We start from the raw sequence: 22,142 nt of genomic DNA, 5'->3' as shown, positions 1-22,142 counted from the left end.
ACCAAAGTAATGACGAATTCCAGAAAGGAAAAAGTACTGTTAAATAACAATATTATAGAATACGTAGATGAGTACTTGTACCTCGGGCAGACAATATCTATGACCGATTCAACAACAAAAGAAATCGACACAAGAATAGCAAAAGCATGGAAGAGCTTTTGGGCGCTTAAAGAAGTCATGAAAAATAAGAAAACAAGCATGGTAATTAAAAGAAAGGTCTTCAATACTTGTGTACTACCTGTACTAACATATGGATCACAAACTTGGGCGCCTACTAAAGCGCAGTATACAAAGCTACAGGTGTGTCAAAGAGCGATGGAACGATGTATGATAGGGAAAACAAGAAGAGACAAAATAAAGAATACAGTATTAAGGAAAATAACTAAGGTAACAGATGTTACAACAACGATCAAGAAGCTAAAGTGGAAATGGGTGGGACACATCGCAAGAGGTACAGAAAAGTGGAGCAAAAAACTGCTTAACTGGTGCCCAAGGTACAGCAAGCGCAAAAGAGGGAGACAACTGAGAAGGTGGATTGACCACATTAAAGAAACGGCAGGTGGTACATGGCAGAGAGTGGCACAGTGTAGAGAGGAATGGCGGGATTTGGAGGAGGCCTTTGCCAAAAAAGGGCACACAGATGCACCTGAATTAGATTAAAATGAAAATTTGTTTAAATGTATAAAATATGTAATGTAGATTATCTGAATAAAGGCTATTATTATTATTATTATTATTATTTTTTTACCATAAAGCCTATTCCATAGGGGCTTTCGCCTATTCTTCTAATTTCGCTTAATCCTAGAATATCCCAATGTATCTTTAAAAGAGCTAACTCTAGTTCAGTAAGTTTATCGTGTGTTCTCAATGATAAACAGTTTAGAGTGGCGATATAAAGTATCTCACTTTTGATTGGGTTTTGAGTGTTTGAACTTGAAAAGTTTATGTAGTGCTTGTCATGCTTGTCATCTCGTTTCTGGGCTGGAGTGGTCGAAAACCCCCACGGGGACCAGCCGGCTTGGTGTGGTTAGTTGTAGAGTTAGATTATTAATTAATGATCGATATTTTAAAATTAACAGTCATTTATTTATACATCTAGCAGCACACAAATCAAATAAACCCCTAGTATTAACGATTTTGAACTAATTTTACTTCAGTGTTATTAAATTATAATAAAATTCGCAGCTAAAGGAACGCCATAGGTTCCACATACAAATGAATATGTAATTACTATTACGAGATATTTTTGAATAGTCGTAAATTTTTAGATCTAGTAATTTAATATCGGTTCTAAACTGATTATACTTTTACGTAACGACATTAATTTGCATGTATGAGCTCTGTGACATATAATGACACTGGCAGCTGACAGCAACGCCGTTGCTCCGACATATATAGGCAAAATTATATTTAATATCAATTTAGGCAGAAACCAGTTTAGTACCTACATACAGAAGTCCGCGCGCAAAGCCTTTCTCAAAATTTTAAGTTAAATATAGAATTCAAATACAAATTTGTGCTACAGTCTCGTAGTTGAAGAATGGATTTAAAAGGTAGATATGTAAAAAATATAATAAAATAAAATAATAAAACAAAAAATAATTAATTTAGACATAAGACAACACAATAATACATATAATATCGTCTTTACTATTTTAATCGTTTTTTGTATTCTTATATATTATTTTTTCACCTTCGTGCTCGTACAGCTGACTTTAATTATATATAACACTAATAATTATATTCTTTAGTATAATAATTTTTAAGACTAAAAAATATAGCTAAGCGAAAACGAAAGCGCCCGCCAAATAATTGATAAGCATTCGACTGCATCTTTTTTGTGTTAGTATAGTCGATTAATTCCAAAGCTGGGGCTGGTTAAACTCATTTTTCAACTATCAAATATATACGTGTATGTGATCAGTTCGGTTGGTGTTTTTCTATAAATACTTATAGAAAATTAATTACAAAAAAAAAATATATTAAATTTCGATTAATTAAGAAATCGACCTTATACGTAAATTTCCTTAGGTGCCCGTTTTTTCTTTTTGCAAAAGAGTTTATAATGTATCAAACATCCAATTTTGAGCTTTTTGAATTTTTTTGTTTTTGTCATTGTTATCAATATAAACAGCTTTCCTAAGTTTATCAGTGTCGCGGTTGTCCTCTATCGATTTTGACGAAGACTAGTTTCTCTCCTTATTTCCTGGTCTTGAACTTTAAGGGTCGGCATTTCATAATTTAAGAAAATTTACACATATATGTCTGTCTTTTTATTTTTATTTTTATTTTCCAATCACAAGTTATTTTACACAGTTTAATAATATGCAGTGTTTTGAGGATACCAGCAATAGTAAAAAGTAAATAAAAAGAATATGTTTATTATGGAACATAAGATGGACAGGTATCAAGTATTCTACATAATTAAATTTGAACTCATCGACAAAGAAGACAGAGGATGTAGGCTGAGAGAAAAAACCGGCGTAAAAAACTCTCGGTATTCTTTCAAAAAAGCAAATCATCAATCAACACTTATTTTAAAACAAATATCGCAAATTAATTAGAAGTAGCCTGTCTAGCCTAGTGCTAGACAGGCTACTTCTCCTTTTATCAACTAGATAATCGTTAACTTATACTACTACTTTACTTTGTTCTACTACCTATTAGTTGTTTTAATTAATTAATTTGTTTTTTGAGCCCGTTAAACGCTATAACAAATTCAACATCATAATTTTATAATTATATAAGATGAAATTATACATTTTCATGTTAATGTATTTATTGCAGGAAGACAATTCACAAACTAATTATTGCATCTACGTAAGTAGCTTGTTGCGAAAATATATAGATAACTCTACATTAAGATAACGTATAACCGACAAACGTTTATATACAATTAACCAGCATGACAAAAATGACATGCTATTTTTAAAAATTACCTCGAAACCTGTTATTTATATACCTACACACAAATATCTAATTATATATCTTATTAAATTCTTTTCCTGTTTCAACAAAAAGTACGAACGTATGAATTAACGTTTCGAAGTTTTGTTTCTGTGATTTATTTTCTATTAACCAATATCTTATCTGGGACCTAATTTTTAATGCTTGAGTTGGAAAGATAACAAATTTGGTAAAATACTATTTCAATAAATTTGTTATTGTGATGGGCTTTTATTTTATATACTTTCATAATTGATCACATTTATATGTTCATTCTTTTTAAATATTTGTGCCTCCTTTTTTGGCAAAGGGTAATAAAACTTCTTTCACGCATTAATACGATATAATCCCATTATTACATAGTTTACATAACTCGACTACGAATGCTTTTCGGCAATAATGGTCCGCAAGAAACGATAAGCTAGTATTTACGTATTAATCTGTACGTACCTATGTTTTATTTTTTTTGTGTTTCATTTGTTATATTTTGAAAAGGTTACGTGAATCTTGGTATTGTATGTTTTTGTGTATTCATTAGCATTTAACTCTAAATTTATTTTATTTAACATGTATTTCTTAATGCCAGCGTTTAGATTAACTTTACTTTGAAAAAATTGCAAAGAAACTGGCCACATAGACCTCAAATATCTCCTCTTTGGTTAGGAATTCCAAATTCAAATAATACACAATTGGTGGACAAACATATTTGGTTTATTTCGGGGGCTGACGCTGTTCGGTATTTTTAATGTTAGTATTAACGTCCAATTCCAAATAACTTTGCGTGAACCATGTGAAAATTGTGAACTTGTGTAACTACACTACACTTGATTGCAATTTTAAATATTGACGATAAATATATCGAAAGATCTATTGTTTATTTATTAAATGTATATGATTTTTAACTGTCACCATCACTTCCTTTAGCTAAAAATAACTGAACCAACCCGTCTTCGTAACGAATTATTAACGTCTAAATAGAAAGCGTTATTTTTTAGAAACTGATAGGTGTCGAGAGATGTTACTGCTGTATTTTCCCTTTCAATACTTGAATCGTTATTTGGTTTTTGCTTTTTATAGTTTAGGACTCACGTAACTAAACTCTTTTGCAAAAAAGGGAACCTAAAGAAAATGATGTTCTAATATAGATTACAGTTAATGAAATGAATGTTTTGTCTGACATACTCTGTATACATCAGTGTTCAGTGAGGTGAAGTGAATTTTGGCAATGTTTTTTTAATTTAATAAAATTACAAAGATTAAAAACTAATAAATGCTTGTTTGTATATTCCTTAGGTAGCCGATTTATTTACAAAAAAGTTTATTTTGAAAAAGAACTTAGTTCTTGCCCCCATGATCAACTCGAAACAGCCATATTTAAAAAGAAAATTTTGTTTTAGTTGATGAAGTGATAGATGGCCTTTTCAGAAAAGATGCTTATGAGCAACCATGTGATACAGTTAATGTCGAAGACTTGGAAATTAAACTACCAGAATGGTTTGACGAAAAAAAATATAATCAGTAAGTACCTATTAATGTTCTAGACATGTAATGTATCCCTATAATTTTGAATAAGTATTTAACTAAATGGATGACGACGGAATCTCGTCAAGAACTATAAAATATCTTTCCTATCTTTCCATGCGAATCCAATATATGTATCTTTTGTTTATTAGGGGTCGTCGCTTTCAAAAGGACTTTTTCTTCATGCAGTCAATAACGATGATTTTGGGTTTGGTAGCCGTTATGGCTATTCCCACCATCCTAAGTGTTCTGGTTGGAACCCGACGCTCGAACTCACAGTACACAGCCTTCAAACGATATTGGTCAACGTATTCACACGTTAAATCTTGGTTTGACCATGATCTGAAGCCAGGTAGCCTGTAAGTAGCACGCTTCGTAGTTTTTACACTTGCCTCCTACAGTTTCTTGCCCATTCTTCTCCACTTCCAAAAGGTGGAGAAGAATAGGCAAGAAACTCCACACTTACTCTTTTAAAATAAAATTTCCAATATTTGTATACATTAGTTAAATAATAATATGTGAATATCTCCCAAAATAAAACTACTATACAGGTCTTTTATTGTAGGTATACATGTTCCTCACATATTTACAAATATCGGAACCGTAGAATATTATACAATAAATAGTAATAAAAAACAATAAAACAGTGTGTGAGATAAACATAATATAATGTTTGCTACAAACAAAAAAAAGCTTTGCAGATTAAATTTTTATATATGTATGTTTTTTAAGATCATGGCGGTCTCTCCAAACCGTACGGTCCCACCATATAGTAGCTGACCGCGCTTCTAAGCTAAAAGGCCATGGAACTGTATCTCAACGTGATATGGCCTTAACACTATTTGGCTTTATAGGTTTTACGGTTTTAAAACCAAATAAACTGGGTATACGAGCTTTACAGCCCGGCGATTGGGAGGCATACAATCATTTCTGGGGAGTAATAGGCTACGCACTCGGCTTGGAGGACAGGTATATATTTTTTTATTCCGCATTTGTATGGACATTAAATTAAATAGTCTTAAAATAAGATTGATGACATGATTACGGAATTGTTAATTTCAAGAATATGTAACTGAATTTATTTGGGCTTCAAATATTAGTTCTAACCTTTAAATATTTTACCTATTCAATTTAGTCATTCGTCGGCCACTTCGCGGTGCACACATGAAAGCTATAAGTTATAACAAACACAAATCACTATGTCCAATTGAATGAATTAATTATTACATAGGTACAATATTTGCCGCAAAACCTTTAATGAAACCAAAGAAATCTGTCAAATCCTCCAGGACAAAGTGTTCACGCCATGTCTAACAAGTCCACCAGACTATTTTGAACACGCTGCCCACGTTATGGCATCAGGCCTGAGCGCCATTCACCCAGCTATAGATCACGAGGCCTTGGTCTATTTTACCAAGTACTTATCAAACGTACCAGGTTACGTTTATACGGAGGAAGATAGACTGTCTCTGGAAAGAAAGTTACAAAAACAACTTAAGGGATTTAACAATGACGCGGGTAAGTCATTCACAAAACGCACATTTAAATATCGCCATCTCTTTCTCAGCACAAGAAAAACAACAATATGAAAAAAAAATTTAAAATCCATCTCTATATCTATCCATATCCAACATCTTCAATCCGTTAAAAAAGTGTTTTCTTTAAATGTGTAAAAGTTATGTTAATAAAAGACAATACAACAATATGAAAGATAGATATGACTAGTAGGATAGAAAGAATATGCGCAAAAACCTTTTCCTATTGATAATACAATAATTAAATACCTATGTACTTTGACGTAACAAATCACGGTTTTTCGTTGCTATTCTTAGAGGTTATCGTTATAATAAATAGTTAGTTTAAATATATTAGATCCGAATATTGTTGTAACAAGAACATAAAATATGTGCAGGCGAATATTAGTGTTCATAATTATCACTTCTGATTTATCTTTCAATACCCATATCGCATTCTTATCGAAGTATGTACGTTGAATGTGTGAGTGCTTTTTACTGTTTTTTTGTTTAATTAGAAATACTGCATAAGTGTATTTATGTCGCAGTAAAGTAGTCAAGTAGTATAAATCAAAATGCTAGCGACTTGATTGAATATCGATCTTTAATTAACTGTCTAGAGATTCAATTTACTCTCTGATTTAACTACTTTACTGCGACATATACATTCAATGTTTATAATCGTATCTACTGAAAGTCAATGCTTATGTTAATATATGTATTATATTTCAGGCGTGAATGCCACCGACTTAATAGAAAAGTGCCCCATAGATTTCTTACCAAAATCTTCACCAATAACCCTTTATGCGAAAGACTACGAAACATTAGACGACTCACCACAGTACAAGCGTCTCTCTTTATCCTCAAAATTAAAAATTGCATCCCTGGATGTGATTTTAAGTTTATATATAACTAATATCGGTCGAGTTTTTTTTAATTTGCAATTTTACTGGTGTGTTTTCATAGGCACCTATTTGCCGTATGTTGCTATGTGGAGGTTCGGTATACCGCAAGCTTATGTAAGTATATTTAAATTGGGTCCAACGGACGATGTTGTACCTCTTCCTAATTCTAAATATTATAATCGGGAGCCTAAACCGTGGTTTAAGGAAATATGGGACTGTCTTATTTGGTAGTAATCAGTTGAAAATCAATGAAAAATAATATAAAAAAACGTGTTTGTACTTATGTAAACGCGTTAGACGTTATACTTCTTTGGCGTAGCAAGATAAATATATTTTCAAATTTTTTGTATATACGCATTATGTAGTTTAATAAAGTTTATTTAAATAACATAAAAAAATGTTGACTATACCTAACTTTAGGGTGTTGGTTTTTGTGACTGTGAGCGCGCATCGTAAAAATTTGAAACGCGCCAAATGAAGTTTAACTTAAATAATATACAATTATTTATTTATAAAATCCATAATATATTAATGAAGTATTTTATTAATATAACATTCTATAATGATAGTGGTGATTTATTTATTTGTTGATTTTTTTATTAACTTTATATTAATACGGTAAGTTGTGTGAGATTATTTATTATCTTTAATCTTCGTAATGATATAAAATAGTTATGTATTAACTGCTAACAAAACAGTATTTGTAAGTATTGTTATAAAGGCTCACACTCACCCGAGTGAAATGTTTCGCGATTTTTCTACAATTTAGACACGTTTTCGGCAAGCTGAAATGTGAATAATGCCCTCAAGAGTCTATCACAAACCAGAAAATAAATTATTACTGCAAAATGTTTTTATTATTCAACCCCATCTTTGTAGATTTTTTAAAACATTACAGTGCAGTACAGGGCAGACCAGTATCTTCTTCACTCAACGTATTCTTTCTATGTAAGTTCATAATAAGTATTTTTATAACTTTTATTATCGGGCATTGAATATTAACTTGAGCTGGGTCTATTCGAACCTATGTCATCGATATTTCTTGCCATATTGTCAATATTATATATGCGTTATGTCTTTTATCGATGACACATTGGAAAATATGTGATAATGTCATAAAGCTGCACCTCCTCATAGCAAGACCCGACATAGGCTTGACTAAAGGTTATTTTCAAAGGTAAAAGGATCAGGCAAATACTGATTAAAATGCTGACAACCGTCCTTGGACCTAGAGGTTCTACGGGTGTGTTGCTTCCAAGAATATTTTATTAAGAATATTTTCTTGAATGCTTATTCAAGTCAATTTTAGGTACACGTAAAAAAACATCATCGTCTCGTCTTTTATTTTTTCACCTATAAAATTGGAAGGCATGATAAAAAGTGATCGAAACATTGTAATAATATTTCAAATATGTATTTCAATTCAGAATTATTTAACACACAATACAAAAGTTATTACAAATAATTTACACTTTCATTTGTTTAAACAAACCCATTTTCAGAAAAGTTCTTTTGAATGCTTTATCATTGCTTATAGTTTCGTGATTTTCAATTGAAGAATTGGATAGATGCCACGCAACGATCAACTTGCAGGAGCCATCAATTTCTGTACAATATTCTTGTAAGTCAGTTGGTAATTTTCTGTTGGGGTAATAGGTGTAATCCGCCAAAATGCGTGTGCCACAGCTCATCAAATTATCAGCTAGGCTTTTTATACTTCCTACAAAAAGATATATTTCTTAAAATTTACCTCTCTTATCTCACTCCTCCTGAGATGACATGGAGTCTAAAACCAGGAAACCATACAAACATCCCTTAATATATATAAATTATAATTCTTAATCTAAATATCAAATAATTTTAATCGAAATATAAAAATTTAAGAATAAAAATCGATTCTAACTGGAGATTGACTTGTCGATATCGCTTTTTTAATTTAAAATTAAATAGTAAAACCAACTGTTAGATGGCGGTTATTAATTTCATTAAATGTTTGGAACAAGGGTATAATGATAATATTTGGTACTTTACTATAGCTTAGACGCGACGGCATTGCTCGAATAGCTGAAGGTTTGGAGCTTAGATAAAAGGTTGTTGCAAACTAGTGAATGAATTGACGAATGTATTAAACATATTGTGTTGTTCGTGTACGGGTGTGGAAATATTGAGTAACGAGTTCCTATTGTACCTTTTTTGCATGTATCATAAACAACTTGTTTTGGCACAGATTGATATTTTTCCAAGGTTAAATTAAAGTTAGGTTTGAGACATAAGAAGTTGTCTTCCTCGTATATTGCTCGTCTCGTAGTTGGAATTGTCTCGAATTTAATAATGGAGTTAAAAACGCAGGGATCACGAATGCTTGGAATCTGGAATTGTAAATTTATTTTACATTATTGTTGTATTTATATTTTGCCAAAAATCTTTAGTACTTAATTTATTTCCTAAGATTGTTTATTGATTGATTATATGTGGTAGACAAGAACAAGATATATATAAAAGAAATACAAATTATAATTATTGGAATGTCCTTGCATTGCTTAACAGATAAGAAAAGTAATAATACTAAGATAAACAAAACTAAAATATATATTATATAATAATAGGGAATATACTAATAATATGTGAAATATAAACACAGGATTTTAGACTGAGCATGCGTTAAAGACAAAAATGATTTTAAATAGCGCTAGAAAGCAGTAGGACTCATTCTATGTATAAGGGCACAAAACCCAATATTGGTACGTGTAAGGGGTAAATCAAATGTATTGATTGTGCGAAGACCTGGCTGGAAGTTTATTAGAAGGAAGTCAGCTCGTCACTGCTAATTTTACTAAGGGTAATTAAAACTTGGCGGTGACTTAGCGTTAGACAAGTTAATACACAACAATTTTAATTTTCTCCTCGATTCTTTATTTAGATAGATTGAAACTTATCAAATCTAACTACGGGTACACATGGGTTTGATATCTCAAAAGTATATTATGTAGACTCATAAGAGTAATTAATTTTATCAGTAGGTAGTAAATATTACAAATTAGAAACAATAACCGAAGCATAAAGGCGAGTTATTGTCTTTGAGTCCGACTAATTGAAGGCATAACTTGGAGTTCTCTCTACCTATGTAAATGCTAATCCTTTTATTAATGTAATAGTAAGTTCGTATATAATACGTTTATTTCTGCTGTAGAGAGAAACTAATACTTGCCTCTTGTCCTATACATTTAGGAATTGAAATCTCTCTAAAGATATTCTCAGATGCTATTGAGTTCTGCACGACTCCATCACAAATGTACCAATAACCATCTCGAATAATGTAGGTTTGGGGATCTCTGCTAGTCGTCAATACATTCACTGTTGTGACTCCGCTCCTAAACAAAACTTAATTAAATTTTCTGTCTACGTGCGTCTCTTGTTTTTCTTCCCGTCTTTTTGTATTCTATCGTTTCGTTCGACTTTGACAGCCAATATTAAACCCCAAATGTGAAAGTGAATACATTTTCTAAATACGGACACACTTGAGGGTAAGATACGCAATCGACTTAAGTATGACTTCCGTATAACATGACTCTCTATAACATAGGGTTAAATCAAAAATCGTTGACGTGTTAAGGCCAGAATACTGATCACCCACTACTCTCAAAATGAAAATAGTTTAAAAACAATGCAATCTGAAGCAAATTCGTATTTGCCATACGCCTATATATTTATTTTAGTTTATGTTTAGCTCTTGATCCTGAAGGAATGTTACCAAAAAGAACGGGTCTGAACCTAGTACGCAGGAGTTCTTATTTTTTGTATTATTGTCAACATGCAAAGCTTTTTGGGCGGTAATGTATTGGGATTTCGGGAAGTCCAATTGTACAAAGCTGGTGTGATTATTGAGTCGCGTAAAAGAATGTTTGCAATCATACTTTCCATAGGCAATAGCTTCCTTTAGATAGCGCTCTTTAATTTCTATATCGCCTATCTGCTTTTTCAATGTGTCTGCAAGTTCTTTGGCACTTTTAAGCGTTGATACGAGTTTTAATTTCACTGCTAGAAGATCATCCATAACGTCCTGAGAATCTTTTGCTAGTGAAAGTTCAACATTTTGCTGCGACCACTTATTTTGGTCTAGAAATTGATTTTCTGATGGTTCTTTACTGCAAGACAACAAGCTAAACTAAATGAAAAATTATTTGAGCCATATTCAGACTATTTCTAGTTTTTAAATAAAATATAGATATAAAGGAATAAAATTGAGTCCAATTTTTTAAGAAAAGTTCTGGACAAAATAATATTTATAGTGATAATTTGTTATTTTCATTGGATAAAAGCTTAATTTTTTTCGTGCTTCCCTCCCGTTTCTTCATGTATGGACATGGGTCATAAGATGATCCTTTAGCCTATCTATATTATGAAACATTATTTCTTTTACTCACTACTGCATCTCTAAAGGCGTCAGCCATTCTGAAACCTGTAATAAAACAATAACTTCATTTTTTGATACTTATTAGAAAAGTACACGGCAATTTGATGCAGTAAAGTTGTATAGTCCAGGATCCATCGCCCATTTTTGCACTTGATTACTATCAAGCTAATTTTCCGTGAGTAGCTTTATTTTGATGAGACGCCCAATAATTTCCTGTACGAAACTCTCGATTGTGGTAGCAAGGATAAAATATGTTGATTTGATGATTCTCAAATATTTATTACTAACTGAATTTTTTTTATTAAATCTCAAGACAATTATCTAAATTATTCGAAAAAATATTTGTCCTACAAAATCTATGGTTTGATCAAAGAGTCCCCTCTTTCCGACATGTATCGATAATTATTCTGGTAGGACGTTGTTTCATTTGGGCAGAGAACACACTAACCTATTATATGATATTTTTGTCCTACAGTTAGTAATGAGAAAAATGGTAAAAATCAGCTGGTTAGTAATCATTTATGATGACCTCGTTATCGATACATATTTTTTTGAATAATTTAGATAATTGTCTTGAGATTTAACAAAAAAAAAATTCAGTTAGTAATAAATATTATAATAACTTATAATCGATCCTTACACATTTTCTAAACTCCTAATATTGTTCCCAACACACTTAAATACAGTTTCAATAAAATAATTAAACAGAAAGGTGATTATGTATACGAAATCAACTTTTCAAAGTACACATTGCAAAATTATCTCTGGGTCCTAATTCCTTACACCACCATCTCGCGGGCCGCATGCTGGCCAGCGCATCACACATTATTGTAATATAGTAAGTATCTGTGTAGTAACATAAAGGAAATCTTTCCTCTTTATTACGCCTAATTTATTAATAATTGCGTAGTTTAAAAAACAACATTTTTACAATGCATTGTTTGTAATAATAATTATATTGCTTACCCAATTACAACAGCTTTGTTGAATTATTAATATTAATAATAATATAATCATTTCTGAATTGGAATAAATCTTTGACGGTTATAAGTGTTTTGTCGTTAGACAACTGATTAGGAATCGAATTGTACTATTGTTTTAGCATAAGAAAAAGTAAAAATGAACAATGTGACGCCGCATCTGCATTGTTCTTAATTGAAGACTAGCGAAAGCCTTCGAGTTGACTTTTTTCGTCGAGAAATTTCCGCCCTAGAAATTGAACGAATGAAGTCAGAAATTATTTATGATACGACACACACATTATATATATTCTAGGTACATGAATTTAATAGCAGTACTGCTGGGGCTAATGTGAATAATTTATAAGCATTTGTGTTTCAGCATCATATCTCTGCGCTCTAAAAAAGGTTCTTACGTAGATACAGAGAGCCTTTGGAGTTTAGGAAGCAGCCTAAGTACATATAAAAGGTTTTGGGGAATTCGTACGTAATTGAACATATTTTTATCCGATAAACATCCAGTGTTAATTGGCGTTTCGTAGAAATATAGTTGTAATGTAGCTGGGAAGAAGTGTTGAAAAACCTGGGGGCGACATTTAATTGATAAACTGATTTGAGGAGTTCTGCTGCTGATTACATAGTAGATCATCCTTCTTTACCCGCCGTGGTGAATCGCGCTTACAATTAATATTATTTGGGAATAACGACTGAATTTAATTATAGATCTCTAGGTTAAAAAAATATTTATATTGTATATTTATTAACTTTTTCTACATCTAGATATTTCTTGCACATATTTTAAAAACAAATAATTAAAGTGACAGGTGGATTATCAATAATTATTTTAATACAATCTTTTTCAAAGTCAAATCAATCAATCTTTATTTACTCATTGACATATAATCTAATCAATATCAGAGTAAACTGCGTAACAGTGAGTATGTTCCCCTAGCTTCTCTTATAATAATTTTGAACCATTTTTTAAAAACATGGTCCTAGTTTTGACCCAAGCGTTTCAAGGCAAATAACCATGAAAGTACGTTCCAGAAACATGCAGAACGATTGCCAGCCAATTATATGCTTTCACCGCGGAGTTGCCATACCTTTTTGCATACTTAAAAATATATATTATCTGCTTTAATTACCGGCTAGATGCATCTGATGTCTGGCGTGATTAAACGCACACATATAAGCATGAGTAGCATTGTACCTGATCTCGAAATATTATATTAAACTCGTTAACGCGTCTTGGAGTCTGTATGTAGCTTTTGTTCCGTCGAGCTGTGTAAATCACGTATGTATGTATGTGTATGTATGTGGGGGACTCCGTTTCCGCAATTAAACTCTTAATTGGTCCGTTGTGCGTGAAGCTAACTAAGCCAGCCTATCTCCTTCCAAAAGCACAGAAGCTTCCTGGGCACTTCGCAGGCTTCTCGGAGCGACCTTATTGTTTCGAGAATTTCTTTACGTTGTTTAGCCACAGCCTCGCATTCCAGGACTACGTGGGTGACTGTTTCCTCTGCGCTGAGACAGCCTCTGCACATGAGGCTATCTGTGTAAATCATATAATTAATCTGTTAAATATTTTTTATCTTATACTGATAATTAAGTAATACATCTTATTAAAAAATGTTGTGTAACATTAAACAGCTGGTAAATGTAAGAAATACGTACGTGTGAACAAAATATTTCCTTATCTAATAAGAATTAAATTTAATTCGGTAAAAAGTATAGATTAGATTCGTTAGAGTCGTAATACCTACTACATATATATGTGCTTTGTTTATCAGTAGAATTTTGTTTTTCGCCTTTAATTCTATAGATTAATATCAATAGCAATAATTATTTCTATCCTATGTATACATTTAATTAGTATTTATAACAAAAAATGTTTTATGTCCGTCCAACGCTGAACGTGCGAGAACCGCAATGATTTACCTTTTACAAAATTCTTGCAACGTATTTGGTGATTTTATAACAATTTTAATTTTAAACTTAATATTTTTATATCTCTCCTAGCTCTAGATGATAAAGAAGACTTCGACAGTTTACTTTATCACTTATAATAGAACAAGGATTAGATGAAAATAAATAAATATGAAAAGTAAATTTAGTTATACATATATAAATAATAATTTCTGGTAAAACAATACACTATACTTATATATATATACTTACTATGTATATATAGTAAATGGAATTTCTGTTTATGGGCGCATATAATATTCGCTTGTACGGTGAAGGAAAATACTGTGAAACCGGGATGCCAATCATTTGATAAACAAATGCTCACGAAACTGATACAAAAACCTGAGGCATTGACCCAAAAGGTTGTTTAGAATGAATGTACGAGACAAAAACGCAAATGAAAACGAGAGTAGAATGTTCATCGAAATAATGAAATACCACAAAACGTTGCATTTTCATTAATTTTATTCATTAGACGGGTAAACAATCTCTTCTTGATATTTATACGATAATTATTTTTTTTAGAGAAGCCCACTTTAACGAACGGATAATACCTTAAACATTTACGACTAAGCCACGATTGGGATACATAAATGTACAATAAAAATAATAAATATAACTATTAGATATAGATATCCCCATATAACTATTAAAAGTTATGCAGGTATCAATATCAACCCTTACCAGTTTTTTAAGCCACACAATCCATCAAAAAAGTGAAAGAAAGGTAATTAAAACATTAACCATTTATAATAAATAAAACTCAAACCTATTTGTTGCAATTTATTTCATAATAACCTGTCAACGCGATAAACGAAAATGAAATCTTTTACAATATGTATAGGTACGGTGTTCTTATCATTGTCATCAGTTTGCAGAATACAAAAGGTGAATGACCTGGGATGGTAAAGGGAAGGATGCTTGACATCTGCAACAGGATTTAATAACGAACGAATTTATTAACGCCAATAAATCAATGTTCTCAAAATGGCATTTACCTCGAATTTAAACAATGCATAACAACGTGTTGATCTAAAAAAGGTTTATCGTCATACAGTGAGAACATATTGTCATCTAGGAACTCCGCAATGTATCATTCATAATGCGAATAAACTGTAGGTAATCATGACGTGTTACACAGACTGGTAGTGGAAAACGGTCAACGGGCTGCCTCAACCAACAGGCAGCAGCAAATATTTAACGTATTTCCAGTTGACCGTCGCGGCGGCACGACGCGTCGAACGCTGTATTATCTGTGACATCTACCTGACGTAAATATTATAGTGCCTGCACGATAACAAAATGGATTTAAGCGGTAGGTATAATAGAAATAATTTATTTTATAACGCTTGTTTAAAAGGAAGTCGCAAATCGAAATATAGAGCGCGTTTGTCCATTGTTATTTGTTATCTACCATCGTGAACGCGAACTTCATTCACATCAATGAAATTGGCTGGGGATTGACCTAGGTATATGTTCATCTCGAATATTGGATGAATGCCAAACGAGTTCTACTCCTTTTAAATTAAATGCTATTTGTGTATATATGCACGGTACATATAACATAAATATAAGAAACTACAAAGTGATTATAGGCACCGTAATAAAATATTGCGTCGTTATATTAATCATGATTTTTTGCTTCATTGAAAATCAAAATAAACATGTGTGACTGTGACAGAATGTTATTGAAGACTTTTTATCTAGACCGTTTATGTGGCTGATGCTTCAGACTTAAATTAAACTTAAATACATCAATCACAATAAGCGTCACGTCATTTAACTCGGAAAAACAATCACGTGTTCAATAATGTTGGCAATGGACAAACGCACTAACATAACGGTACATCAAGAATAGTAGTTTTATATAACTGATTAAAATGTTATGCCCATGCGCTATCAATATATTAAGAAATTTGACCTAATGCCGTCAAATTTCATAATCAACTGATTATAAAAAAACCGGAATATATTTTTCAAATCTATCGATCACAGCAGACAACATACATAGGATATAATAACCTTCAAAATGTAATTTGCGATATGTCTCAAATTGAATTAAGTAAATATAAACCAAACAAGGCCAGTGAAAGTTCATCGACACTTTCTCCGGGGTGCATTTGCAATATTCTCACTGTATGCGACATCATTGGTGTTTATTACCGTAACACACTTTCGGAAATATTTTTTTAATGATATGTTTGTCTTCGGCGATCCATCTGACACCTCTTTCACTAAGACTTTTTAAGAAGAAGGAGTATTTGAGGAGTCTCTCTCAAGCCTTTAAGTCCTAGTCGTAACAAGTTAGTTTTATTAAAGATTGTAGAATCTCTGATTACAACACAATATAAATTTTCAATTATGGACTAGAATAATAAATGATTGCTCGAGATTTTTTTATTAAATTATATAATAATATTATACAGACGAAGTATTGTTTAATTGTATTGCAATAGCTACCATAATTGTACAAATATTTATTGTTATTATAAATATATATAATGTTAATAAACGCCATGGAAGCTTAGGAGGAAGAATATTATTTTTTAAACTCAATACTCTGTTGTTCTGTATCACAGATTTTTCTAAACATTCGTTATTTATGTTTCCCATTTCTTTTTCTTAAACAGTCTGTTTTTTTGTAGTCGAGGAGTATATCGATGTCCTCTTTTCGAAAGAGTCGACGGAAAAACCATCAGACACAAAAAGACCTGAAGAGTTGGAGATTAGCATACCGGAATGGTACGATGAAAAAAAATTTAACCAGTACGTAAGTTACCAGTTAAGATAACCTAAACTAGGAAGTGTTTATCAAATTCATGAGAGATTTGTGACCTAACATTAGTTAAGTTACTTATTTATTTTTTTAGCAAATAATTAAAAGCTCAACCAAATGTTAGCGTAAATTATCGTACATCTGAAGCTAAAATGAATCCTTTAGCTTCAGAACCCTTTTCCCACACTCATATATTGTCTTGTTTACGATAATGCCTAAAAGGTCAACTATACTTAATATATTAAAGTGTCACAGATTTAACAACCCTTAAATAAGTCACATTACTTTTTTGTTAGCGATAATAATTCTCTAATTTAATGTTAGTTGTAAGCTAAACTAACCTCGAAATAAGGCGTATTCCAACAAAGAAAATCGCGCTGGGGCCTAACGTATTATAAGAGACTGTAGGCCCTAACATACCCAGGGTTACACCGGAGTACATCTAAGTGTGTCATCTGTTACGCCGCCGACACACTCCTGGTTACTTGTGGTCAGTATTACCAAGAAACGCGCCTATGCACAACGAACGGAATAGCCAGAGTAATGTCTAAAATAGAAAGCTTGGTTTCACAGTCACCCTCGCCAAATTGCCATATATATCCACGGTCACCGCTGGGTTACCACCCAAAGGTGCAAGAATCATGGTCGGTGTAGTAACCAAAACCAAGCAATAAGACACTGGATCGATGAACTGGCTGGTGTGGTAGGTCTCCTCACCGATAACTCGTACAGATACTGTCCGAACACGGCTGTATCGGCAGCTATTTACACAAGGTGGTCGAAGGTGAGGAGGCACCAACCTGCCACCATTGTGACACTGGCATTGCTGATAAAGCGCTCCACACTCTAAAGGATTACCCGGCATGGGAAGTAGAAAAGAGGAGGCCTCTTACAAGCCCTACTGGGCATGTTAAATTAAACGAGTTCTTTGTACATAAGCAGGAATAAAAACTGCTTTACGAGCCCTTTTTAGAACCAAGTATATGGTTGCTCCTTCGTCTTTCTCCTCACTGATTTTCGGTTTAAACTGACGTTGTTATTATTTTTCAGAGCTCGACGATTTTATTGGGACCATTGTTTTCAATTCAGTAGTTCAATGATGGTGGGTCTTGTCGCGGTATTTGCAGTACCCTCAATACTCAAAATCCTCATAAGTACTAGAAGGTCTAACTCAGTGTATACATCATATAGAAGATATTTGTCTACTGTCCTTCACACTGTGTCTTGGTTTGAACACGAGTTTAAGCCTGGAAGTATGTAAGTACTAGGTTAATAAGAAATATATTTTTTAAGTATGTACATGTATGTACGTGTACTCTATTGTATAAATGATCTGTTTATATATTTAACTTCGTCTTTTACTAATCCTCACCTCGCACCACCACTTTCTGGAACCAGCTGACCACTGAAGTATTTTCGAACCAATTTGACTTAGGGTCCTAAAAGAACGCACCAATTCTTAAAAGGCCGGCAACACACTCGCGAGCCCTTTGGCATTAAGAGTGTCTCTTGTCACTTTACCCCCTGTTCTATAAAAAAAACACTTTTACGTTAAATCTTCACGCTTCACACATTAATGTGTTTGATACGCAGTCGTGAGACTCTGGTATTTTGTTTCTCTCCGAAAAGTCATTGAGGCAAACAACAATTTCAGATCTTGGAAATCATTAATGGCAGTCCGCACTCGACACGTAAAAGCGAGTTTAGCGTCTAAAATTAAGGGAGTAGGAATAATCTCCCAAAGGGATTTGGCCATAACTCAATTTGGATTCATCGGTATATCATTATTAAAGCCAGATAAGTTCGGCATTCAACAACTACAACCAGGTGATTGGGAGGCCTATAACCATTTTTGGAGAACGATCGGCTACTCTATCGGCTTAGAAGATAGGTAATTAATCTAATCAATTTGATAAGGAAATCAAAATCAAATTATAAAAACATCATTTTTAAATATTTCTTATATTGACGTCATTTTAAAAATGATACCTATTAAACCAGAATTAGACGAACATATCTATTGGTCATGTAAAAAAAACTCTACTTAATTATTTAATAAAATTTGATTAGTGATTAATAAATTTTGTAATAAATACGCCACGCTGCCTTCTTAGTTCTTATTATATGTATGAACTTAATTCATTTTACCCACAGTATATATAAATCATTTGTCCTGATTCAAATATAACTTTAGATATCAAAACAAAACTAATAAGATAAATTTCAGGTACAACATTTGTCGTGCTACTTTCCAAGAAACCCGAGAAGTTTGTAATATTCTCAAACAGCGTGTATTCACACCTTGCCTAACGAATGTACCAGAATATTTTGAGCACCTCTCGCGTTGCTTGCTTGATGCCATGTGGTGTGTTAATCCTACAATTAACATTGAAGGATTGCTATATTTAACGAAGCACCTTATGGATGTGCCTGGCTACGTTTATACAGAAACAGAAAGAGCCAACTTACAAGACAAAATAAGAAACATGCTTGGCGGACAGTCGGAAGATATTGGTAAGTTTTATTACCTACATATTAAAATTTCTTATGGTCTATTGATATGTTTTTATTAATATAACTAGAAGTCTAGTCTAAGAAGACAGCGATTCTATATAGTTCTTTCAATCCGTAGCAGTGACTTAGCGTTAGTTAATATTAAGCTGTATGATAACACAACATTAAAGCTGGAATTGCTATTTGTTCAGAGTACCTACGGGCGCGGCGCAGAGGTCAATGACATTTACCGTTTTTAAAGTAAATCAATATGCATAAAAGCCGATAATTTCTCTCAGTTTTTACTAAGAAAATATTCAGATACTAGGTATGTTTTTATTTCAGGTGTTGATGTCAACAGATTCATATTAGAACCTGCTGTAGAGGGGTGTCCGAAACCATCGTCAAGGCTTCTGTACCTACGTCACTATGATAGTATCGAAACTATCCCTGAATATAAAAGTCTGCCTTTCGCTGGCAAATACAGATTAGCTTTGCTCAACCTATTTTCTGCATTCTATACGACTTTCTTGGGAAGGTTATATTTAAACATAAATTTTAGAGTCACTGTATTTCTCCTAAAATATTTTCCCTTTTTAGCGTTTCCGCGATTCGGGTTTTATGCTTCATTTGTTAATGTTTTTGAAGAAGACCCGACTGATGATACCGTGGTCAAACCAAACTCGGAATATTATAAACCAAAGCCTAAAGAACCGTGGTATAGAGCATATCTACCGTTCTAATCGTTTTTAATATATAGTTGCTAAAAGCAAAAAACTTGTTAAAAACAGGTTGTGGCGTACATAAAAACTTGATATTTTCGATAAAAAATTGTTCGGGAAAATAAAGGACATGAAAGGTCAAAATATTTAAGATATTCCATTCTTATTTTGTGGTAGAAATACAGCAGTATTATAAACAATGCTATGTAGAAGTAAAAACTTCTCACATTGTTATTATTCAGACGGTTATGTAATTTATATCAGGTACGATAGTGCTTTTTTTGCCTTTGATTTTATATTTTATACAACCCAATGACGAATACGAAAGAGATCGTAAGGATTATTATCTTTATACACATAGGAATGACAATGTGACAATATATGAAAATAATATTTACAATCCAGTAATTAAATATGGAATATTGAAGTTTTTAATTAGATTGTATTACCACATTTACATCGAAGGGATTTTTATTATCCAATCTAAATTCACGTATTTCTCGCTACTGTATTACAATTATCTATTATTATAATTAGCAATAAATTCACTTTGAAAGTAATGTAGAGTTAGAAAATGGTGTTTTTGACTAGTCTAGTTTAGTCAGGATCTTCCAAGAGCTTTGTATTGTAAATATTTAAATCGATAATAAAATTAAAGATTTTAAAACTCATTTTGAATTTAACCCTAAGTCTACTAGTGATAGAATGTGTAAATTTTAATCTAAATGTGCATAGTTCGTCCCGGCTGAACACTTGTTCAGTTAGCGACATCGCTTCCTCGAACGGTAAAAGAAAAATCGTGAGGAATTTGGCATATTTTAAGTCGAAAATCGATTATGTTTTTCAGCAACAGAGTATACACTTGTTAAAATAAATAAAAAAAGATGCAGAAATGTTAGTCCTTTTTTATTATTTTCATTTAAAACTGAAGATAAACATTCTAAACTTTAATCATTGAATTAAAATGAATAAATGCCAGTATGATGCTGAATTACCTCTATGAATAAAATAATTATAAAAACCACAACCAACCATTGTTCCACGGGAAAAAAATAATATTATGTATAGGGCTGCTTCAAAATTCGGTCAGGGCTGCTACGATTACCGTTCTACTAGTAATTAAAACATCTATATTATGTATAAGCTAAAATAGACATTTTTTAAAATTACATTTCGTTGATTCGCGATGAACGCCTGATCTTGTTGATTTCTTATATTCGGCTACTGAGATTAAACCTCTACTTGATAATTGTTTAAGCGCTCTCAACCGTGCGTTCAAGGCTTTGTTACTAATGCATTTTTCTATCTGCATAATTAATTCTTACTCCAACTGTAAAGGAATATATAATAACGGTAACAGTATACCTATATAACGTGTTGATAAGCCAATTGTGGTGTTGCTTATTTATACGTTATTCTCCTGCATTCATAATCGCCAACCAAATTTTATTATTATGTACTTCTACAGATATATTAATTTTGTTATCAATAAGTAGGCATCGATAAATATTCTACTTATCGTTATTTTATACGATTTCACTTTGTAAGGCTTAACATCTTCTGGAGAAAGAATATTCTCTAGATGGGAATCCACTAGGTGTTAAAAGTCATATTTTTATGACATAAAAAAAAAGGTTAAGGACTTTTGACAGATTTAAAAAACGGCATTTTTTTAAGGGCCTGTTTCACAATGTATGGATAAAGTGACAAATAGCTATGCAACACATAAATTATTCGAAATATAAAAGTTCCAAATAAGATACTTCGAATTTCATGACGTATAGCGCTATCTGACAGTCGTGAAACGCAAAAATACTATTTATCATACCAGTAAGTAACAAATAGCTTATTTGGAACTTATCCGGACATTGTGAAACAGGCCCTAAATATATTTAATCTGTGAATTAGTTCGCGGAATATTCCG

At 32.2% G+C, this 22,142-nt stretch overlaps 3 protein-coding genes across 4 annotated transcripts; 2 read left to right on the top strand and 1 right to left on the bottom strand.

Annotated features, from left to right (window-relative positions):
• Positions 1–1,441: 1,441 nt before the first annotated feature.
• On the top strand, positions 1,442–7,409 carry LOC110991450. Its single transcript, XM_022256808.2, has 6 exons — positions 1,442–1,553; positions 4,344–4,464; positions 4,620–4,826; positions 5,200–5,436; positions 5,699–5,985; positions 6,714–7,409. Exons 1-6 carry the CDS (start codon positions 1,541–1,543, stop codon positions 7,115–7,117), a joined length of 1,269 nt encoding a protein of 422 aa, XP_022112500.2. The 5' UTR covers positions 1,442–1,540; the 3' UTR covers positions 7,118–7,409.
• Positions 7,410–8,316: 907 nt separating this feature from the next.
• LOC110991446 lies at positions 8,317–12,366 on the bottom strand. The gene is made up of 6 exons (XM_022256805.2): positions 12,267–12,366; positions 11,311–11,345; positions 10,801–11,031; positions 10,095–10,257; positions 9,075–9,255; positions 8,317–8,606 (listed from the first exon to the last, which is right to left on the bottom strand). The coding sequence occupies exons 1-6, from the start codon at positions 12,315–12,317 to the stop codon at positions 8,353–8,355; spliced, it is 915 nt and encodes a 304-aa protein (XP_022112497.2). The 5' UTR covers positions 12,318–12,366; the 3' UTR covers positions 8,317–8,352.
• Positions 12,367–15,389: 3,023 nt separating this feature from the next.
• LOC110991432 lies at positions 15,390–21,082 on the top strand. 2 transcript variants are annotated; one of them, XM_022256788.2, is made up of 6 exons: positions 15,390–15,542; positions 16,873–16,993; positions 18,054–18,260; positions 18,658–18,894; positions 19,231–19,517; positions 19,842–21,082. In XM_022256788.2, exons 1-6 carry the CDS (start codon positions 15,530–15,532, stop codon positions 20,237–20,239), a joined length of 1,263 nt encoding a protein of 420 aa, XP_022112480.2. In that variant the 5' UTR covers positions 15,390–15,529; the 3' UTR covers positions 20,240–21,082. The 2 variants fall into 2 exon arrangements, with proteins under 2 accessions (XP_022112480.2, XP_022112481.2); XM_022256789.2 differs by lacking the exon at positions 15,390–15,542 and having other exon boundaries at positions 16,873–16,997.
• Positions 21,083–22,142: the final 1,060 nt, after the last annotated feature.

This window comes from Pieris rapae, chromosome 14, assembly GCF_905147795.1.
Source record: "Pieris rapae chromosome 14, ilPieRapa1.1, whole genome shotgun sequence".
Classification (NCBI taxonomy): domain Eukaryota; kingdom Metazoa; phylum Arthropoda; class Insecta; order Lepidoptera; family Pieridae; genus Pieris; species Pieris rapae.
Note: the sequence above shows the minus strand (reverse complement) of the source record. Positions and strands in the feature narration are given on the sequence as shown.

Coding starts and splice junctions, on each gene's coding strand:
- LOC110991450 (XM_022256808.2), top strand. Junction 4,465..4,619: donor GACGAAAAAAAATATAATCA/GTAAGTACCTAT, acceptor TTTGTTTATTAG/GGGTCGTCGCTTTCAAAAGG. Junction 5,437..5,698: donor GCACTCGGCTTGGAGGACAG/GTATATATTTTT, acceptor ATTATTACATAG/GTACAATATTTGCCGCAAAA.
- LOC110991446 (XM_022256805.2), bottom strand. CDS start 12,317: ATGATTATATTATTATTAATATTAATAATTCAACAAAGCTGTTGTAAT. Junction 11,346..12,266: donor AACAAAGCTGTTGTAATTGG/GTAAGCAATATA, acceptor GTTTTATTACAG/GTTTCAGAATGGCTGACGCC. Junction 9,256..10,094: donor CTAAATGTATAGGACAAGAG/GCAAGTATTAGT, acceptor TTACAATTCCAG/ATTCCAAGCATTCGTGATCC.
- LOC110991432 (XM_022256788.2), top strand. Junction 18,261..18,657: donor GAGTTTAAGCCTGGAAGTAT/GTAAGTACTAGG, acceptor CAACAATTTCAG/ATCTTGGAAATCATTAATGG. Junction 18,895..19,230: donor TCTATCGGCTTAGAAGATAG/GTAATTAATCTA, acceptor GATAAATTTCAG/GTACAACATTTGTCGTGCTA.